Below are 18,118 nucleotides of genomic sequence, written 5' to 3'. Positions count from 1 at the left end.
CAAGCACTTGCACCCTTGAGTCACAGAATGAGGAGAAAGAAAAAACTTCAAATCTACTTAGTGTGTCACTTCATACAATGCATAACTCAACTACAACCAAAATTCTTACCTTATTAATTTTTTCCTCGCACAACCTGCACTTGGCACGACTGCTTTTAGCATACTCCACGGTGTAATCGCCAAGACCAGGAGTACCTCCTTTCTTCTTTGAGCTTTTACTTCCCTTCCCAGATGGAGGAGCACTGCCGCCACTCTCTGTGCAGTATGTGTGAAGAAACACATATACTGTATAATGGATATATACAAATCTTTCCTCTTAACATATGCAACCCATACTACCAACACAGATTTTCATATCAATGAAAAAATTTCTGATATACTGCACTTGTCACAAATAGTATGCAATTTTTCAAAATGAGGTCATGCAAATTTACAAGGTAGGGTGAAAGTCCTGGAACAATTATAACTTTTCGACTAAGAAAATCAAACCGGTTCTGGTTATGAGTAACCACATACTGCTGTGATCTCGTGCAACAACTTACAATTTATATTTATAAGAACTATGCAAAAGAATATATTACAGTACTTTGTAACTGGTGTGTTCTACTTCCTATTACTGTATAAGATATTAAACTAAAAATTAAATAAAATCAAACATGACAATAGAACTAAATACTGTACAATTAAGTTCTGTCTCAGGAGCAACACATTTTTGCAGTTATCAGGTAAGTATAAATTAAAGTTAGTGTACATGGCAGTCTCTTTTCTTTATACAATGCACATGGTGACTTGCAATGGTTTAGTAATTACTTACATAATAAGAAATTTAGCAGAAGCATTTGTAAAAATGACATTTTTATAAAATAAAGTTTTATATATACTTACCAAGTAATTACATAGATATAGATTTTCAAACCACGGCAGAATAAAAATTCAAAATTTGGAGTAGTACTCACTTGCTCTGTGTAGGTGACAAGACTCCGCCTACTTTCAGGTACCGATAGGAACAACTTAGCAGAGAGCTTCAATTCATTTGTGCCCTGATGTCCATGCAAGGGGAGGAGGGAGGGCTCTGAGCATGTAATTACTTGGTAAGTATATATAAAACTTTATTTTATTATAAAAATGTAATTTTTATATAAGTAACTTACGAAGTAATTACATAGCTGATTTCACATTGCAAGGAGGTGGGATACATGGACATATTCTATTTCAAAACATTAAGGAAGTAATGAATCTGAAACAAAAAATTGCTAGCATTTAACAAAAGCTGGTTGTTTCCTTACCTGTTAACCCTTTAACGAAGCCCTATTTACAAAAACGTCTCCCGTATGCGGGCGTTCGGTGAAGAGTTAAGCGCCAAAGCGGAAAAAAGTTTTTTTCAAAAATCACAGCACACTTAGTTTTAAGATTAAGAGTTCATTTTGGCTCATTTTTTTGTCATTGCCTGAAGTTTAGTATGCAACCATCAGAAATGAAAAAAATATCATTATCATATATAAATACTGGAATATATGACAGCGAAAAAAAACTTGTATATAATTGTATACAAATCGCTGTAAGCAAAACGGTTAAAGCTAATGACTTAATTTTTTTAGTTGTATTGTACACTAAATTGCGATGATTTTGGTATATAACAAATTTTAAAACGATCAAAGCAACACAGAAAAATATTATCACAAAATGATGCATGAATTCATAACGCGGACGTAAAAATTTTTTTTCAAAATTCACCATAAATCGAAATATTGTGCTAGAAACTTCCCGTTTGTTGAAAAATGAAGCTAATTGATTGAATATTACTAGACTGTAAGTGTCTTAGCTTACAATTGCAGTTTTCGACCATTTCGTCGAGTTAAAGTTGACCGAAAGTCAAATTTTTCTATTTATCATGATTTATATGAAAATATTTCAAAACTGATAAAAGCTACAACCATGAGTTATTTTTTGTTGTATAGTAAATGAAATTGCGCACATTTTCATATATAAAACTTTATGTAACAACTAATATAAAACGGTGCAAATATTACGACAACGAGACGAAAGAATTTCTGAGATGTTCGGCCAGGTTACCCGCATGAGCGTAAGGAAAATGTTTTTCAAAATTCACCATAAATCGAAATATTGTGCTAGAGACTTCCAATTTATTGCAAAATGAAGGTAAATGATTGAATATTACTAGAATGTAAGAGTTTTAGCTTACAATTGTGTTTTTTTACCATTTCGGTCAAGTTAAAGTTGACTGAAGGTTGAAATTTTGGCAGTTATCGTGATTTATGTGAAAATATTTCAAAAATGATAAAAGCTACAACCATGAGCTAATTTCTGTTGTATTCTACATGAAATTGCACACATTTTCATATATAAAAGTTTATGTAACGACTAATGTAAAACGATGCAAACATTACGACAACATGATGAAAGAATTTCTGAGATGTTCGGCGAGTTACAGCAAGACAGGCGTAAGGAAAAAACTTTTTTTTTTCAGAAATTCACCATAAATCGAAATATTGTGCTAGAGACTTCCAGTTTGTTGCAAAATGAAGGTACATGATTGAATATTACTAGAATGTAAGAGTTTTAGCTTATAATTGTGTTTTTACCATTTCGGTCGAGTTAAAGTTGACCGAAGCTTGAAATTTTGGCAGTTATCGTGATTTATATGAAAATATTTCAAAACTGATAAAAGCTACAACCATGAGTTATTTTCTGTTGTATTGTACATGAAATTGCGCACATTTCCATATATAAAACTTTATGTAACGACTAATATAAAACAGTGCAAACATTACGACAACGTGTGAAAGAATTTCTGGCACGGACGTGAAAAAAGTTTTTCAAAATTCAACATAAATCGAAATATTGTGCTAGAGACTTCCAATTGGTTGCAAAATGAAGGTAAATGATTGCATATTACTAGAATGTAAGAGTTTTAGCTTACAATTGCGTTTTTACCATTTTGGTCGAGTCAAAGTTGACCGAAGGTTGAAATTTTGGCAGTTATCATGATTTACATGAAAATATTTCAAAACTGATAAACGCTACAACCATGAGTTATTTTCTGATGTATTGAACATGAAATTGCGCACATTTTCATATATAAAACTTTATGTAACGGCTAATATAGAACAGTGCAAAAATTACGACAAAATGACAAAAGAATTTCTGAAATTTTCGCCAAGTTACCGTGCGGGCGTAAGAAAAAGTTTTTTCAAAAATTCACCATAAATCGAAATATTGTGCTAGAGACTTCCAATTTGTTGCAAAATGAAGGTACATGATTGAATATTACTAGAATGTAAGAGTTTTAGCTTACAATTGCGTTTTTCGACCATTTCGGTCGAGTCAAAGTTAACCGAAGGTTGAAATTTTTTGTAGTCGACGTTTGCTACGTCCACTCGGCATTCAACAGACAATTTTAGTCGACGTTTGCTACGTCCAACAGGCGTTTAAGGGTTAAGAGAGCTACTGTAGGTGGATACTGCCTCTGGTCTGTGCTCATCTTAACTTGTAGTGGATGTGGCAATGAGCCAAGGGTCGCCCCTACATTAGTGGGAACTTTGTAGCAAAGGAAGTTCTCTGAATGCTAGCAAAGTCTTAGAAAATGTGCCCTTGCCCTGGGAGTAGACCAGATCAAAGTTAAAGACAATGCTGTCACCTAAACTGTAATAAAAACCACACCCCAGACTGCTAAAAACTGGTGGGTTAGGTACAATGTACCACCAGCTTCCCTTAAACTCAAAACCTTATACCGAGGATAGACAACGCCCTATGCTTCCTTTCCTAATACCATGTCGGCCAAGGATAAAGATCCTAACGTGCTACAATTTTCAAAAATGGTTTTCACATCCTTTAGATAGTGTGAGTGAAAACAGACTTGCATCTCCAAAACATCACGTGTAGTACAGCAGAGACAGACATATTACATGTATGCCTAAAGGCCAGAGAAGTCGCAACTGCCCTAATCTCATGAGCCTTAACCTTAACTGAAGGTAAGGTGTCCTCTTGAATCTGGGAGTGTGCTTCAGAAATAACATCTCTCAGGAAAAAGGAGCTGGCATTCTTCGAGAGAGGCCTAGACGGGTTCCATACAGAACACCAGAGGTTGTTCAAAGGTCCTCTGTTAAAAGTCAAGTATACCTTAGTTTAACCAGACCACTGAGCTGATTAACAGCTTTCCTAGGGCTGGCCCAAAAGGATTAGATTTATTTTACATGGCTAAGAACCAACTGGTTACCTAGCAACAGGACCTACAGCTTATTGTGGAATCCGAACCACATTATAGCGTGAAATGAATTTCTATCACCAGAAATAAATTCCTCTTATTCTTCATTTGCCAGTCGGAGATTTGAATGCGCGGCCAGCAGAGTGCTAGCTGAGAAGGGAACCCACCCGCCCAATGAGGAACTATGATCTTCTCAGGTAGTATCTGAGAGCACTCACAGGGCAAAGAAGTCTCTTCTTCCTCTGGTACCAGAATATCCATTAGGTTCCTAATGGTGAATGAATGAGGCCAAGGTCTAGAAGGATCTTCATTCTTGGAAAGAAACCCAAGAGAGAAGGAGCAGACTGCATCCCCTTGTCTACTGCCTGCAGCCCACTAATCTGCTTGGCAGTTGCCAATGCCACCAAATAGTGTCTTCCTGGTAAGGTCTCTGAGAGAGACAGACTGGAGTGGCTCGAAAGAGGAACCTGAGAGCCATTTTAATACTACTTCCAAATTCCAAGAGATGCAACTAGAACTACTCTCCTTCGATGTCACAAACGATCTGATGAGGTCGCTGAGGTCCTGGTTGGAGGACTTCAAGGATAACAAGATGTCGCCAATCTGACCTAGTCATTTCAGAAGAAGACATGTTATTGTGGCTGCACCATCTTCTGAAAACTGTCCACTTGGACTGGTAGATCTTGTAGAAGAGTTTCCTGCATCTTGCAATTGCCACTGCAGCCTGTCTCGAAAATCCTTTCGCTGTGACGAGGCTCCTGATAGTCTGAAGCCTGTCAGGGCCAGAGTGGACAACCCTTGGTGGAACCCGAGTAAGTAAGGTTGTCTGAGCAGCAACTGCTTTTTTGTGGAAGGATCCTTGGAAAATCCACTGACAGTCAAATCAGGTCTGGAAACCACTTCTTGTTGGGTCAAAAGGTGGCTACTAGTCATGGAAATGTTCTGGTGTGACGAAAACTTGTTTATCACCCCCTTGATCATCCTGAAGGGAGGGAAGGCATAGAAGTCCACGCCTGTCCAGTCTAAGAGCATGGTGTCCATTGCCCATGCTAGAGGGTCCAGAACTAGGGAGCAGAAGAGAGGGAGACTGTTATTCCTTGAAGTTGCACATAGGTCTACGGTCGGTCTGCCCCATAACCACCACAGATCGTTGCAGACTAGGGGGGTTCAATGTCCGTTCTGTTGGTAGTACTGTTTGAGACTGCTCAACTTGTCTGCAATCATGTTCATTCTCCCATAAATGAACTGCGTGGTCAAAGTCACCTGGTTCTTCTCTGCCCAGAGGAGGTCTCTCGCTGTCTCGCAGGGAGAGAAAGAGTGGGTGCCTCCTTGTTTGCAGATGTACGCTACTGCAGTGGTGTTGTCTGCATGTACCACCACCTTCTTGCTGAAGACTAAACTCGAGAAGGTCTGAAGGCCCAGGTGAATAGCCTTCAGCTCCTTGACATTGATGTGGTAACTCCGATGTTCTCTTGACCTTGTTCCAGAAACTTCTTGGCCCTCCAGATGGGCACCTCAACCTAGATCAGAAGTGTCAGAATAAAATTCTAGGTCGGGGCTCACTGGAAGAAGAGATTTCCCCTCCCGAAAAGTCTTTCTTTGCATAACCACTATCGAAGATCCACTCTGATCTCCAATGTGACAGGGAAAAAATGAAGGAGTCTGGCTGCTTCCTTCTGTCCCAGTTCGCTTTGATGAAAAACTGCAGAGGCCTCACATGCTGCCTGCCCAGTTTTACAAACTTTTCTACTGAGGCCTGCATCCCCAAAGGCTCATCCACTGGACTGCTGAGCAGGACGGAAGGGAGAGGAACTGTCGTACTGTCTGCAGGCAAGAACAGACTCTTCAGGGGGACAGAAAAGCCTGAAAAGCCTGTGAGTTCAAGATCATCCCCAAATTGGGAATCTCTCAAGTCGTGTCATTATGGATTTCTTTTCGCTGATTGAATGCCTAACTCCTGAGTCAGGCGAAGAGTTTTCTTCATGTCCTCCGTGCATTTCTTCTCCAATGAGGCATATAGAAGCCAGTCGTCTAAATACAGGTTGATGTTTATTCCTAGAAGATGTAGCCAATTCCTGAGAGGGGCGAGAATCCATGTGAATACTTGCAGAACTGTCGACAGGCTGAAACACAAGGCCAGAAACTGGAGAACTCTGCCCTGAAAAATGAAGCGAGGAACTTCCTTGAGTCTGGAAGTATGGGGACATGGAAGTAAGCACCCTGCATGTTCAATGTGACCATCCAGTCTCCCTATTGTAGAGAGGACATGACTGAATGGACTGTCTCCATGTGGAACTTCGTCTTTAGAATGAACAAGTCTAGGACGTTGACATCAAGAACGGGTCTCCAGACCCCCGGTGCCTTGGAGACCACGAAAAGGTGGTTGTAAAAGCCCTCTGAACTGTAGAAGAAGGGCTTCACCCTCTCGAGGAAGGGCTAAGTACCTCTTGGAGCCCTCTGAGTAGGCAGTCAATGCAATCGGAGATGTTGCTAAAGGAGGAGTCTACTTGAAAGGGATGGAATAGCCTTCCTTCAGTACCTTGACAATCCAAGGTTCCGCTCCTCTGCGTGCCCATTTTTTCCAAAAGAGGAGAAGTTTGGCTCCTATCAGGGCACAAAGGACTGCACTATCACTTCTTAAGAGGTATGCTTGAACGCTGGCTTCTTGACGGATCTGGAAGGGGGTCATAAATTGGAGTGAGGTCTTGCCTGAGGCTTCTGTTTTCCTCTGTGAAAGGGCTGAGGCTGCAACGGAGAGAAGGATTTAGTTACGAAGGAAGAGGGTTCTCTTGGACGCTTGGCAGACTGTGCAAGCAGATCATTAGTGGACTTTTTCTGTAAGTCTGACAAGGTCTCTTTCGCTGTAGCATGTGGGAAGAGATGAGACTTGTCCAGGGGCGAGACAAGGACGGCTGACTTCTGGGTCGAGGCAATCCCTTATGAGGTGAATGAACACCACTACACTCCTCCAGTGGCACACTAAGCGTATATCTCATCTTGAGAATTCTACTGGGAGGGAAAGTGAAAGTCGCTTTACCTCGTTCCCTCTTGAAGGCCAGCCAACCCTCAATCTCTCGAAGATCTTTCCTCGAGAAGGAAGACAGAACCAACCTGGGAAGCCTAACACTGTCAGTAGGCTGTTTCCTCATAAGAAAGGTCGAAGCCGGAGATGCTGGGGCAGCAGGCACGAAGAAGTCTGGGAAACTATCCAGGAAAAACTTCAGTAATGCAGAGCATGCTGAAGGAGGCGTGGATTCCTGCACAACTTCCTCCTCCTCTGACAAAATGGGAGACAAAGGCATGTCCTTAGTTTCAGGAGTCTCTGAAGTTTTCTTTAAAATACCCATAAGTTCTGTCAACTGGCACTGGATCGGAGCCAAAGGAGGATTTTCATGGGCCAACAAGAGTGGATGTGACACAGAAAGTGGCACCGGGCGCTCGGAAGATGGCGCTGGGTGCTCAGAAACTGGCACCGAACACTCAACAGTTGGTGCCACGTTTGGGAGCGGGAGCCTGGTGCAGAGAGGCAGGCGCCAACCGCTTGGGAGCATGTGGGCGCTTGGAGGTGTCATGGATCTTCGAAGAAGATGATGCACCAAATACGGTTACTCAAGAGGAGAGAAGTGCTCCGGGTCGTCCCAAGGAGAACGACGGGGACGAGCCGAAAAGGTGGCAGGCTGGTCCATGAAACTGCAGGGGGGTTGCGGGCTATGGCTGGCCTCCCTGTACCTCTTGACTGGAAGAGGGGAGCAGTCCACATCAGCAGTGTGTCTCTTAAGCAGGTGTGAAGAAGCTGGGTAGTGACGTGGAGGTTCCTCAACAAGGGTGGAAACTTCCGAATCCGATGGAAGCTGATGTTCCGACACTGAGACGCCTTCCCGACGGTGCTTTGTTGCAACCTGGAAATACTCAACAGGCTCGATGGAGGGGGCGACTGCCCGTGGGCAAACCCCACCAGCCTCCCTTGGACCTCCAATATGTCTTCTCCCCGGTGCGCAGGAGTGGGACAGGGACCTTCGTCTAGGAGCACTGGTGAGATAAGCAGCCAACTCCTTAACATGCAGAAAACTGTCACTTTTCACAGCACTATCACTTTGCACCTTTGACACTTGTTCAATAACAGCTCTAATGGAAGACCCCATTTCCATCATTGCATTAGAGATAAGTTCAAATTTACGGTCGAACCTTGATTCGAGGTCAGCATGGCATCAGGTTTGGAAGCACAGGAAGCCTGGTACAGGAGTATGTGGTAAAGCAAGAGGGCTAATGATAGGAGACACAGTAAGAACTGGAGGAGAAGGAATTGTTCTATCTTCTACAAGACTAGGTAAAGGAGTGGACACTACACTAGCTCTATTCTCGGCTCTAGCAGCCGCCTTCCTCTTTCTATCACTTTCAAGTTTATCCAAATGTGACTTTAATATCTTCCACTTCCTGTCATCCCAATCTTGACATTCTATGAAAGTGTTATCTATGCTGTACTCTTGCCCCCTAAATTTAGCACACTTCATGTGCGGATCATATGAAGACTTTGTTAACCGAGTCTTACACCCTTCTATACAGAAGCAAATGCTTGAAGAGCTAGAATCTGACATTTTAAATTGACAATAAAGGTTATACTATCGCTAACCAAAGCTAACTAATAACCAAAGATCGAGGCCACAACAAAAATTGAGTACTTCACCAAAGTCAGGAATAATATCCAAAAAAACGATGAAGGAGACTGTGGAAAACCTCTGATGTTAGTCGGAAGCCGGCAGAAAACAAATTGAAGCTCTCTGCTAAGTTGTTCCTATCGGTACCCAAAAGTGGGCGGAGTTTTGTCACCTACACAAAACAATTGAGTGCTACCACGAATTTTGAATTTTTAGGCTGCCTTGGTTTGAAAACCTATAGCTATGTAATTACTTGGTAAGTTACTTATATAAATAAATTATTTAGCATTGCTCATGTGGCTCTGCTGAAGGTTGTGTTTTGTTAACCCTCATCAACTTCTTTTGGCCTCCACTGCTACCTCAGCCTTCCTCCAATGTTGGACATTTGTAGTCTGCATTCTAGTGTACATACCCTAATACTGTGTTTTGCATTCAACTGGATTCATATTAGAATTAGAATATCTTTAATATGCTTAAAAATGTAGCATCAATGTAGAAAGCACAACACTACCTCATCAGAAGTTTGGTTTGATAAAATCACAATTTCACATAACCTAACAAGTAATGTTACCCTAAGTTTTGGTACAGCATATCACTCAACATAAAATATTGCTGTAAAATATCTTTTAACCCTTTAACGCCAAAGCCCTATTTACAAAAACGTCTCCCGTACGCCGGCAGCGTTCGGTGAGTTAGCGCCGAACCGGAAAAAAAGTTTTTTTCAAAAAATCACAGCACACTTAGTTTTCAAGATTAAGAGTTCATTTTTGGCTCATTTTTTTGGCATTGCCTGAAGTTTAGTATGCAACCATCAGAAATGAAAAAAAATATCATTATCATATATAAATATTGGAATATATGACAGTGAAAAAAAAACTTGTATATAATTGTATACAAATCGTGCTGTAAGCAAAACGGTTAAAGCTAATGACTTAATTTTTTTTAGTCGTATTGTACACTAAATTGCAATGATTTTGGTATATAACAAATTTTAAAACGATCAAAGCAACACAGAGAAAATATTATCACAAAATGATGCATGAATTCGTAACGCTCGGACGTAAAAAATTTTTTTTTTCAACAATTCACCATAAATCGAAATATTGTGCTAGAGACTTCCCGTTTGTTGAAAAATGAAGGTAATTGATTGAATATTACTAGACTGTAAGTGTTTTAGCTTACAATTGCAGTTTTCGACCATTTCGTCGAGTTAAAGTTGACCGAAAGTCAAATTTTTCTATTTATCATGATTTATATGAAAATATTTCAAAACTGATAAAAGCTACAACCATGAGTTATTTTTTGTTGTATTGTAAATGAAATTGCACACATTTTCATATATAAAACTTTTATGTAACGACTAATATAAAATGGTGCAAATATTACAACAACGAGACGAAAGAATTTCTGAGATGTTCGGCCGAGTTACAGCGCAAGAGATGTAAGGAAAATGTTTTTTCAAAAATTCACCATAAATCGAAATATTGTGCTAGAGACTTCCAATTTATTGCAAAATGAAGGTAAACGATTGAATATTACTTGAATGTAAGAGTTTTAGCTTACAATTGCGTTTTTTACCATTTCGGTCGAGTTAAAGTTGACTGAAGGTTGAAATTTTGGCAGTTATCGTGATTTATGTGAAAATATTTCAAAACTGATAAAAGCTACAACCATGAGCTAATTTCTGTTGTATTCTACATGAAATTGCACACATTTTCATATATAAAAGTTTATGCAACGACTAATGTAAAACGATGCAAACATTACGACAACATGACGAAAGAATTTCTGAGATGTTCGGCCGAGTTACTGCGTGCAGACGTAAGGAAAAAAATTTTTTTTTTCAGAAATTCACCATAAATCGAAATATTGTGCTAGAGACTTCCAGTTTGTTGAAAAATGAAGGTACATGATTGAATATTACTAGAATGTAAGAGTTTTAGCTTATAATTGCGTTTTTACCATTTCCGTCGAGTTAAAGTTGACCAAGCTTGGAATTTTGGCAGTTATCGTGATATGAAAATATTTCAAAACTGATAAAAGCTACAACCATGAGTTATTTTCTGTTGTATTCTACATGAAATTGCGCACATTTCATATATAAAACTTTATGTAACGACTAATATAAAACACTGCAAACATTACGACAACGTGATTTGAAAGAATTTCTAGCGCGGACATAAGGAAAAAAGTTTTTTCAAAAAATTCACCATAAATTGAAATATTGTGCTAGAGACTTCCAATTGGTTGCAAAATGAAGGTAAATGATTGAATATTACTAGAATGTAAGAGTTTTAGCTTACAATTGCGTTTTTGACCATTTCGGTCGAGTCAAAGTTGACCGAAGGTTGAAATTTTGGCAGTTATCGTGATTTATATGAAAATATTTCAAAACTGATAAAAGCTACAACCATGAGTTATTTTCTGTTGTATTGTACATGAAATTGCACATTTTCATATATAAAACTTTATGTAACGGCTAATATAGAACAGTGCAAAATTACGACAAAATGATCGAAAGAATTTCTGAAATTTTTCGGCCAAGTTACAGCGGGCGTAAGAAAAAAGTTTTCTTCAAAAATTCACCATAAATCGAAATATTGTGCTAGAGACTTCCAATTTGTTGCAAAATGAAGGTACATGATTGAATATTACTAGAATGTAAGAGTTTTAGCTTACAATTGCGTTTTTCGACCATTTCGGTCGAGTCAAAGTTGACTGAAGGTTGAAATTTTTTGTAGTCGACGTTTGCTACGTCCACTCGGCATTCAACAGACAATTTTAGTCGACGTTTGCTACGTCCAACAGGCGTTTAAGGGTTAACAGACTTAATAGTACAGTATCAGTAGTATTGCTATAAGTAAGAGAAATATTTTACAGGGAAACCAAACTAAGTTATTCATATGAGTGCATAAATTCATTTGTACAACGATGTAAAGTCAAGTAAAAATGACATTTTTATAATAAAAAAATAAAGTTGTATATCTAGGGTACTTACCAAGTAATTACTTAGCTATGGTTTCCTCTCGCACAGCAGCTGATATTAAAATATTCATGGGTAACACTTCAAAGTTTAGTGCAGGTGACTGATCCCGCCCACTAATGGGAATACCAGGAACTACTTAGCAGACAACCTCATTCTGTTTATGTCATATGTACATCAGAGGGGAGGAGGGAGGGCTCCAACCATGTAATTACTGTACTTGCTAAGTATATATAAAACTTTATTTTATTATAAAAATGTCATTTTTATATAAGTAACTTACCAAGTAATTACATAGCTGATTACCACATTGAAAGGTGGGATACATGGATATATTCTACTCCAAAACATTAAGTCATGTAATGAATTTGAAATAGGCAGTTTTGCTAGCATTGAATACAATGCTTGTGGTTCCTTACTACTTAAGAGAGCCTGCAGTAGAAAATTGCCACTGGTTGGTGCTCAACTTAACCTGTAGTGGCGTGGCAGTAAAGCTGTGGAGTGCCTTTACCTAAGCGGGAGCCTTGTAGACAAGTAGTCCAATGGCTAGCAAAGCATAATTGGAAGTTTTGCAGCAAAGGAGCTAACCTATGGTTAGCAAAACTTCAAAAAGTGCCCTTGCCCTGGCCACAGTACCACAGTGAAAACAACCAGATAATACAGCACTGAAATAAAGACCACGACCCATCCACTGAGTGTGTTGGGAGCTCCAGGCACATTGTAACCTACGGCTCTCACAAAACTCGGCGTCTTACTACAGGGTGAAGAGATAGTAGGAGAAAATCCTATGCATCCTTCCATGATTCCAAGCCAGTTGCTAATAATTGCCAAGTACTGCAAAAAATTTTAATACTGTTTAAACTCTTCTGAAGACGTGAGAAGCGAAAATCGAGTACACTTTCAGTAGGTCAATTGTAGGAAGGACATAAGGGGCATATATGCATGAAGGCTAATGAGATAGAAGTTGTTCCGACGTCTTTAGCTTTCGCTTAAAAGTAGGCCCAGTGCTCTCCTGAAACTAAGAATGGTCACACAGACCAAGTCCATACAAGAAGAAGAACAATGTGTTCTTAGAGAGTGAAAAAGGGTCCTTGTTAGAACACTAACAGTTATGAATGGCCCTCTGTGCTTCCAATCCTGCTCAGGTTATACCTGAAAACTTAACAGAATACGGAGCTTCTGCTCTTCCCCAAAGCCAAGGATGTGGGGAGATTTGGCGCCAAATGATCGGAAGGTGGTGCCAGGTGCTGGGTGTGCTGAGCTGGCGCCAGGATGTAGGTGATGCCAGCTGAGCTGGCTGCCAGATAACTAATCAATCGGGAGCTGGTGGGCACTTCTAGGAGCTTGGGGCAGAGTCAGCGCCAGGCGAGCTGGAAGTCAGGCGAGGTAAAGGCTCAGGCTGCCCCACCGAAGCACATAACCCGACAGTTCAGGGGATTCAGGGTCCACTCAGGAGTAAGAGTGAGTTTCTGAGGATTCACCTCATCGGCCAGAAATGCCAGTTGGGCTAGAAAAAACTCAATTTTAACGTCCACAGAAAAACCTTGTCGCTTGGTGGTGAGAGCTAATGTAAAGAAGTCTAACAGAATACTGAAGTCTAGGAGTAAGCGAGGGTCAAGAAGAACTGAAGAGTTAAGCAAATGGCTTTCAGCTCTCTGGCATATATGTGAAGGTTCGTTCCCCTGGGGTCACGTCCTGGATATTTCCCAGTTCCCCAAGTGGGCTCCCTCTACTAGAACAAAGAGTGAGAAGCAGTCTCTTGGTACCACTTGAGAGGCTGCTATCTTGTTAGCCCCTGCTCTTGATGTGTCAAGCAAGACCTTTACTTCAAAAACTTCACAAGAATTTCAGCCCATCTAAGCATATAGGGAGGAAAAGACAAAAACACTTGTCTTGCTCCCTTAAAACCAAAGTCAGACTCTTAACTCCCCGTAGAGATGATAACTTTCTTTAATAAGCTCATGAATTCGTACACAAAAGTCCCTGTCCGCCAAGGACAGTGCCCTGAGACACTAACTGATGTCACAAAGGGAGCAACTTGGCTCGTCTGGAACTTCTAGGCAAAGATGGAACAGACACCCGGTGATCAGAGACTAGTGTCGGTCACTTGAAGACCGGAGCTAGGCATTCAATTGGAAATTGCACTCACAAAAGAACGAGAGTTTGTTCTTAGAAGAGACAGGCACCAGACACTAGTAGAGCGGTGCCAGATGCATGAAAGCTGGTGCTGGGAGCTGAATGTGCTATTGGGCGCTCAGGTGCTAAGGGTTGCTATCTGGCATTTGGGTGCTATTGGACTCGGACAAAGATGAACGCTCAGACGCCGCTCGTCTGTTTGACACCAAAGGACAAAATGCTCAAGACTGCCCCAAAAGTTATAGGAAGACTGTGGACTACACTCCTGCTCCCTGAGACATTTACAGGAGAGAGGCGAAGTGCAAAATCAACTGACAGTGCCTCTTCAATGGCTGAGATTCACCACTGGGGTATCACTAGGAATGCACATACATATGGACGCCTTCCCAATGGCTGGTATCACTAGGAATGCACATACATATGGAAGCCTTTCCAATGGCTGTCTGTCAATACCTGTGGACAACAGGCTTGACTGAGGGCCAGGTACCTGGGGCAAAACCCCTTCTGATTCCCTAGGACCGACAGTATGCCTCCTCCCAGGTTTGTGGGAGCTGACAGGAACTGGGCTTAGGAGATCCATTCATGTAACACATTACTTGGGACTTGCTGATACAGTAAACACCCCCGTATTCGCGGTCTCACGCATTCGCAGATTTCTCTGTGGAATGTATCTACCCATTATTCGCGGAAAATTCGCCCATTCGCGGTATTTTTCACTGGGAAATATACACTAATTACTGTATTTTCATATCATTTTTCATGACTAAATGCACTTTTTGTGATAAAACTATTAAAATACTCAGGTATAAGCATTTTTAGAGGGTTTTCTTTTGTGTTTAAACTATCAAAATAGGCAGTTCTAAGTGTTTTTAGAGAGGTTTCAAGTATTCACGGATTTTAGCTATTCTGCTGGGGTGTGGTACGCATCCCCGCAAATATGGGGGGTTTACTGTACGCACATTATTGCCGAAAATATCAGTCATGTAGCAAACGCAATACGGGCAGTCCCCGGTTATCGGCAGGGGTTCCATTCTGAGGGAGTGATAATAACCGAAAATTGCCACTAACTGAAAATCGGCAATTTTCAGCGCCGAAAAGCGCCGATTTTCGGTTATTGGAGCCTCTGTTAGGTATGTATCGGTGCCAATACCCAATTATCAGCGCCAATAAGCGGAAATCGGCGATTTTCGTCACTACACAAGCCCCATAAAACAGGATCGCTGTTAACCAAGCCCACTTTTAACTGGGGACTGCCTATACTGTATTAACGTTTATTATGCTGCAGGCAGCCGCTGGTTATCAGCAGGGGTTCCGTTTTGATGGCATGACAATAACCGAAAATCAGCAATTTTCGGTTATCGGTGCCTCTGTTAGGTATGTATCAACACCAGTACCCAAATTATTGGCACCGATAAGCGGAAATCGGTGAATTTTGGTGCCGAAAATTGCTGATTTTCGTTGTTAGACAAGCACCGTAAAACTGGATTGCCGATAACCAAGCCTGCCGAATTTCATTACTGAAACTATTGGTTCGGTAGAGAACATAATGAATACATTTATTATACTAAATGGTAAAGGCAGTAGCGAATGCCATGTTTACGTTCAATTGGCAAATTACACTCCTGATAGTTAATCAGTTTGATTGCAAATTTGCTACTGTAGCAAAAAATGATAACTTGAATCAGTTCTTAAAACAAAACAATAAAATACTGATCCTGAAAGCTGGAGGCTTGAAGGCTATCCGAGATCAGTGATAATACATTGCCAAAATCCGGTCTCTGCCGGCAAAATTAAGAACAAAGCTGCCATCGACACGGTGTTTACTTGAGCACCAGCAGAAACAGAATGAGGTCGTCTGCAAAGTAGTTCCTGGTATTCCCGTTAATGGGCGGGGACCAGTCACCTGCACTAAACTTTGAAATGTTACCTGCAAATTTTTTCATTTAAGCTGCCATGCAAGAGGAAACTATAGCCATGTAATTACTTGGTAAGTTACTCATATAAAAACAATATTTTGAAATTGTAATGATTTTTTTCACATAAATAACAGAGAGAAAGAGGGGGAAGGGGAGACAAAATGAGAGTTTTTAATCTAGTCAGTAATTTTTTTAAATGTTATGCCACAGAAAGAACAGTACTGTACTAAAATACATCATCAATTCGCTTAAAACTACATGTTAATATTTCAATATCAGTAGGTACAGAAAGTAAGATGGCTACTTTTAATTTTTCTATATGCACCCCAAAATTTGGGTGATCTTATATGCTATCAAATATGGTAATAAGTTAAAAAATGATATCTTTATGATAAAATAAAGTTTTGTACATACTTACCCGGCAGATATATACTTAGCTATAGTCTCCGATGTTCCCGACAGAAATTCAAATTTCCGCGCACGCGACAGGTAGGCAGGTGATCTACTATACCCGCCGCTGGGTGGCGGGAATAGGAACCACCTGCTTAACTGGATTTTCTCTTCACCTGTCTCCTGAGGAGGTTGGACACTATTAAACGCATATATCTGCGCCGTGGTAAGTATGTACAAAACTTATTTTATCATAAAATATCATTTTGTGACATGCAACTTACCCGTCAGATATACTTAGCTGATTGGCACCCTTGGAGGAGGGCAAGACAGCTAATAAATAAAACGGGAAAACAACATATGTTGTAGGATAAAACAAAAACCATGGTTCTACCTCGATTGGGCAGAAGATCATGGATACTGTCTATGAGTCTGCTTTGCCCTCAAGAGCTTCTAAGCAGGATGTGACCTAAAACTGACAGCTTCTGGATCATGTCAATGGGGAATGACCCGCTATACACAGAGCCTGCAGGATCGTACAATGGGATGACCCACTTACATGACAGAGCCCTCTACCTGAATCATATCAACGGGGGATATCCCTTTTACATGACAGAGCTAGGTAATAATAAAATACTACAAGGAGCTAATAACCAAACCCGACCATCTGACCAAGCCTAACCTTGTTAGTGATACGAGATGAAAGAGAGGCTAACTCCAACACTCTCTTCCAACCGACCATAAAAACACAACCACGCATTAAAAGAACAACTAACTTAGTTAGACTAAAAAGGATTAGCTTCAGCTCCTTGACCCAGCACCGAATCCGCGGATACGTAAGCTCCTAGAGAGAAGCACTTCTCATACGTAACGCGAACATCTCTCAAATAATGAGAAGCTGCAATTGACCGAGTTACATCTCCAGCACGTAGGAGTCCAATAGACTGGAGGGACCAAGACTGTGAAAAGCCAGAGAAGTAGCTATGGCTCTCACCTCATGAGCATTCACCAGGAGCTGTGCTCTGCCTCTGCAAGAAAGATGCGCCTCCTTGATAACATCTCTAATGAAGAAAGCCTACGTTTCTTAGAAATAGTTCTTGAAGGATCCTTGACTGAGCACCAAAGACTTTCAGTATTGCCCCGAAAGCCAAGCCTTTCTCTCCAGATAACATTTAAGGCTTCTACTGACAGAGAGTGGTGCTCCAACTCTTGTCCTGGATATAGTGGGAGAGTCCTTTCACCTCAAAAACTCCTAGGCCAAGGTTTGGAAGGGTTCTATTGCTAAGAAGAGGGGCTTAAAGGAGCAGATTGCAGAGTCCTTTTTAAAGCCGACAGAACCTTCCAAAGCCTGTAATTCGCTCAATCTTTTAGCAGATGCAAGAGCAAAAAGAAACAACGATTTCCTGGTTAGATCCCTGAAAGAGGCAGATCGAGGAGGCTCAAATTTATCGGACATTAAGAATTTTAAGACCACGTCCAAATTCCAGCTGGGAGGTCTAGGGGACTTGTTTTTAGACGTTTCGAATGACCTTATAGGGTCGTGAAGGTCCTTATTTTCAGAGATGTTAAGACCTCTGTGTCTAAAAACTGAGGAAAGCATGCTTCTATATCCCTTGATGGTGGAAACCACCAGATTACACTGTTCCTTTAGATAAATACATGAAATCCACATTCATTACAGAGGTACTGAAGAGGACACTTTTCTGAGCTCTGTACCATCTCTCCTAAAGACTTCCTCACTCGACTGGCAGGAGTGCGCAAGGTAGAGGATCTTCTGGCTCTGGCGATGGCCTTCGTAGCCTGCGCGAAATCC

General features: G+C 40.7%; 1 protein-coding gene across 1 annotated transcript in view; it reads right to left on the bottom strand.

The window, feature by feature from the left end:
- The window catches only part of Parp (Poly-(ADP-ribose) polymerase), a 259,948-nt gene that overhangs the window by 209,821 nt on the left and 32,009 nt on the right, over window positions 1-18,118 (bottom strand). Inside the window, exon 3 of the mRNA XM_067081290.1 lies at window positions 110-255. Coding sequence (XP_066937391.1) covers window positions 110-255 — 146 coding nt within the window. The remainder of the gene's footprint in view (window positions 1-109; window positions 256-18,118) is intronic.

Source organism: Macrobrachium rosenbergii, chromosome 37 (assembly GCF_040412425.1).
Source record: "Macrobrachium rosenbergii isolate ZJJX-2024 chromosome 37, ASM4041242v1, whole genome shotgun sequence".
NCBI lineage: Eukaryota > Metazoa > Arthropoda > Malacostraca > Decapoda > Palaemonidae > Macrobrachium > Macrobrachium rosenbergii.
The sequence above is the reverse complement of the archived record's forward strand: the minus strand, read 5'-3'. Positions and strand labels throughout refer to the sequence as shown.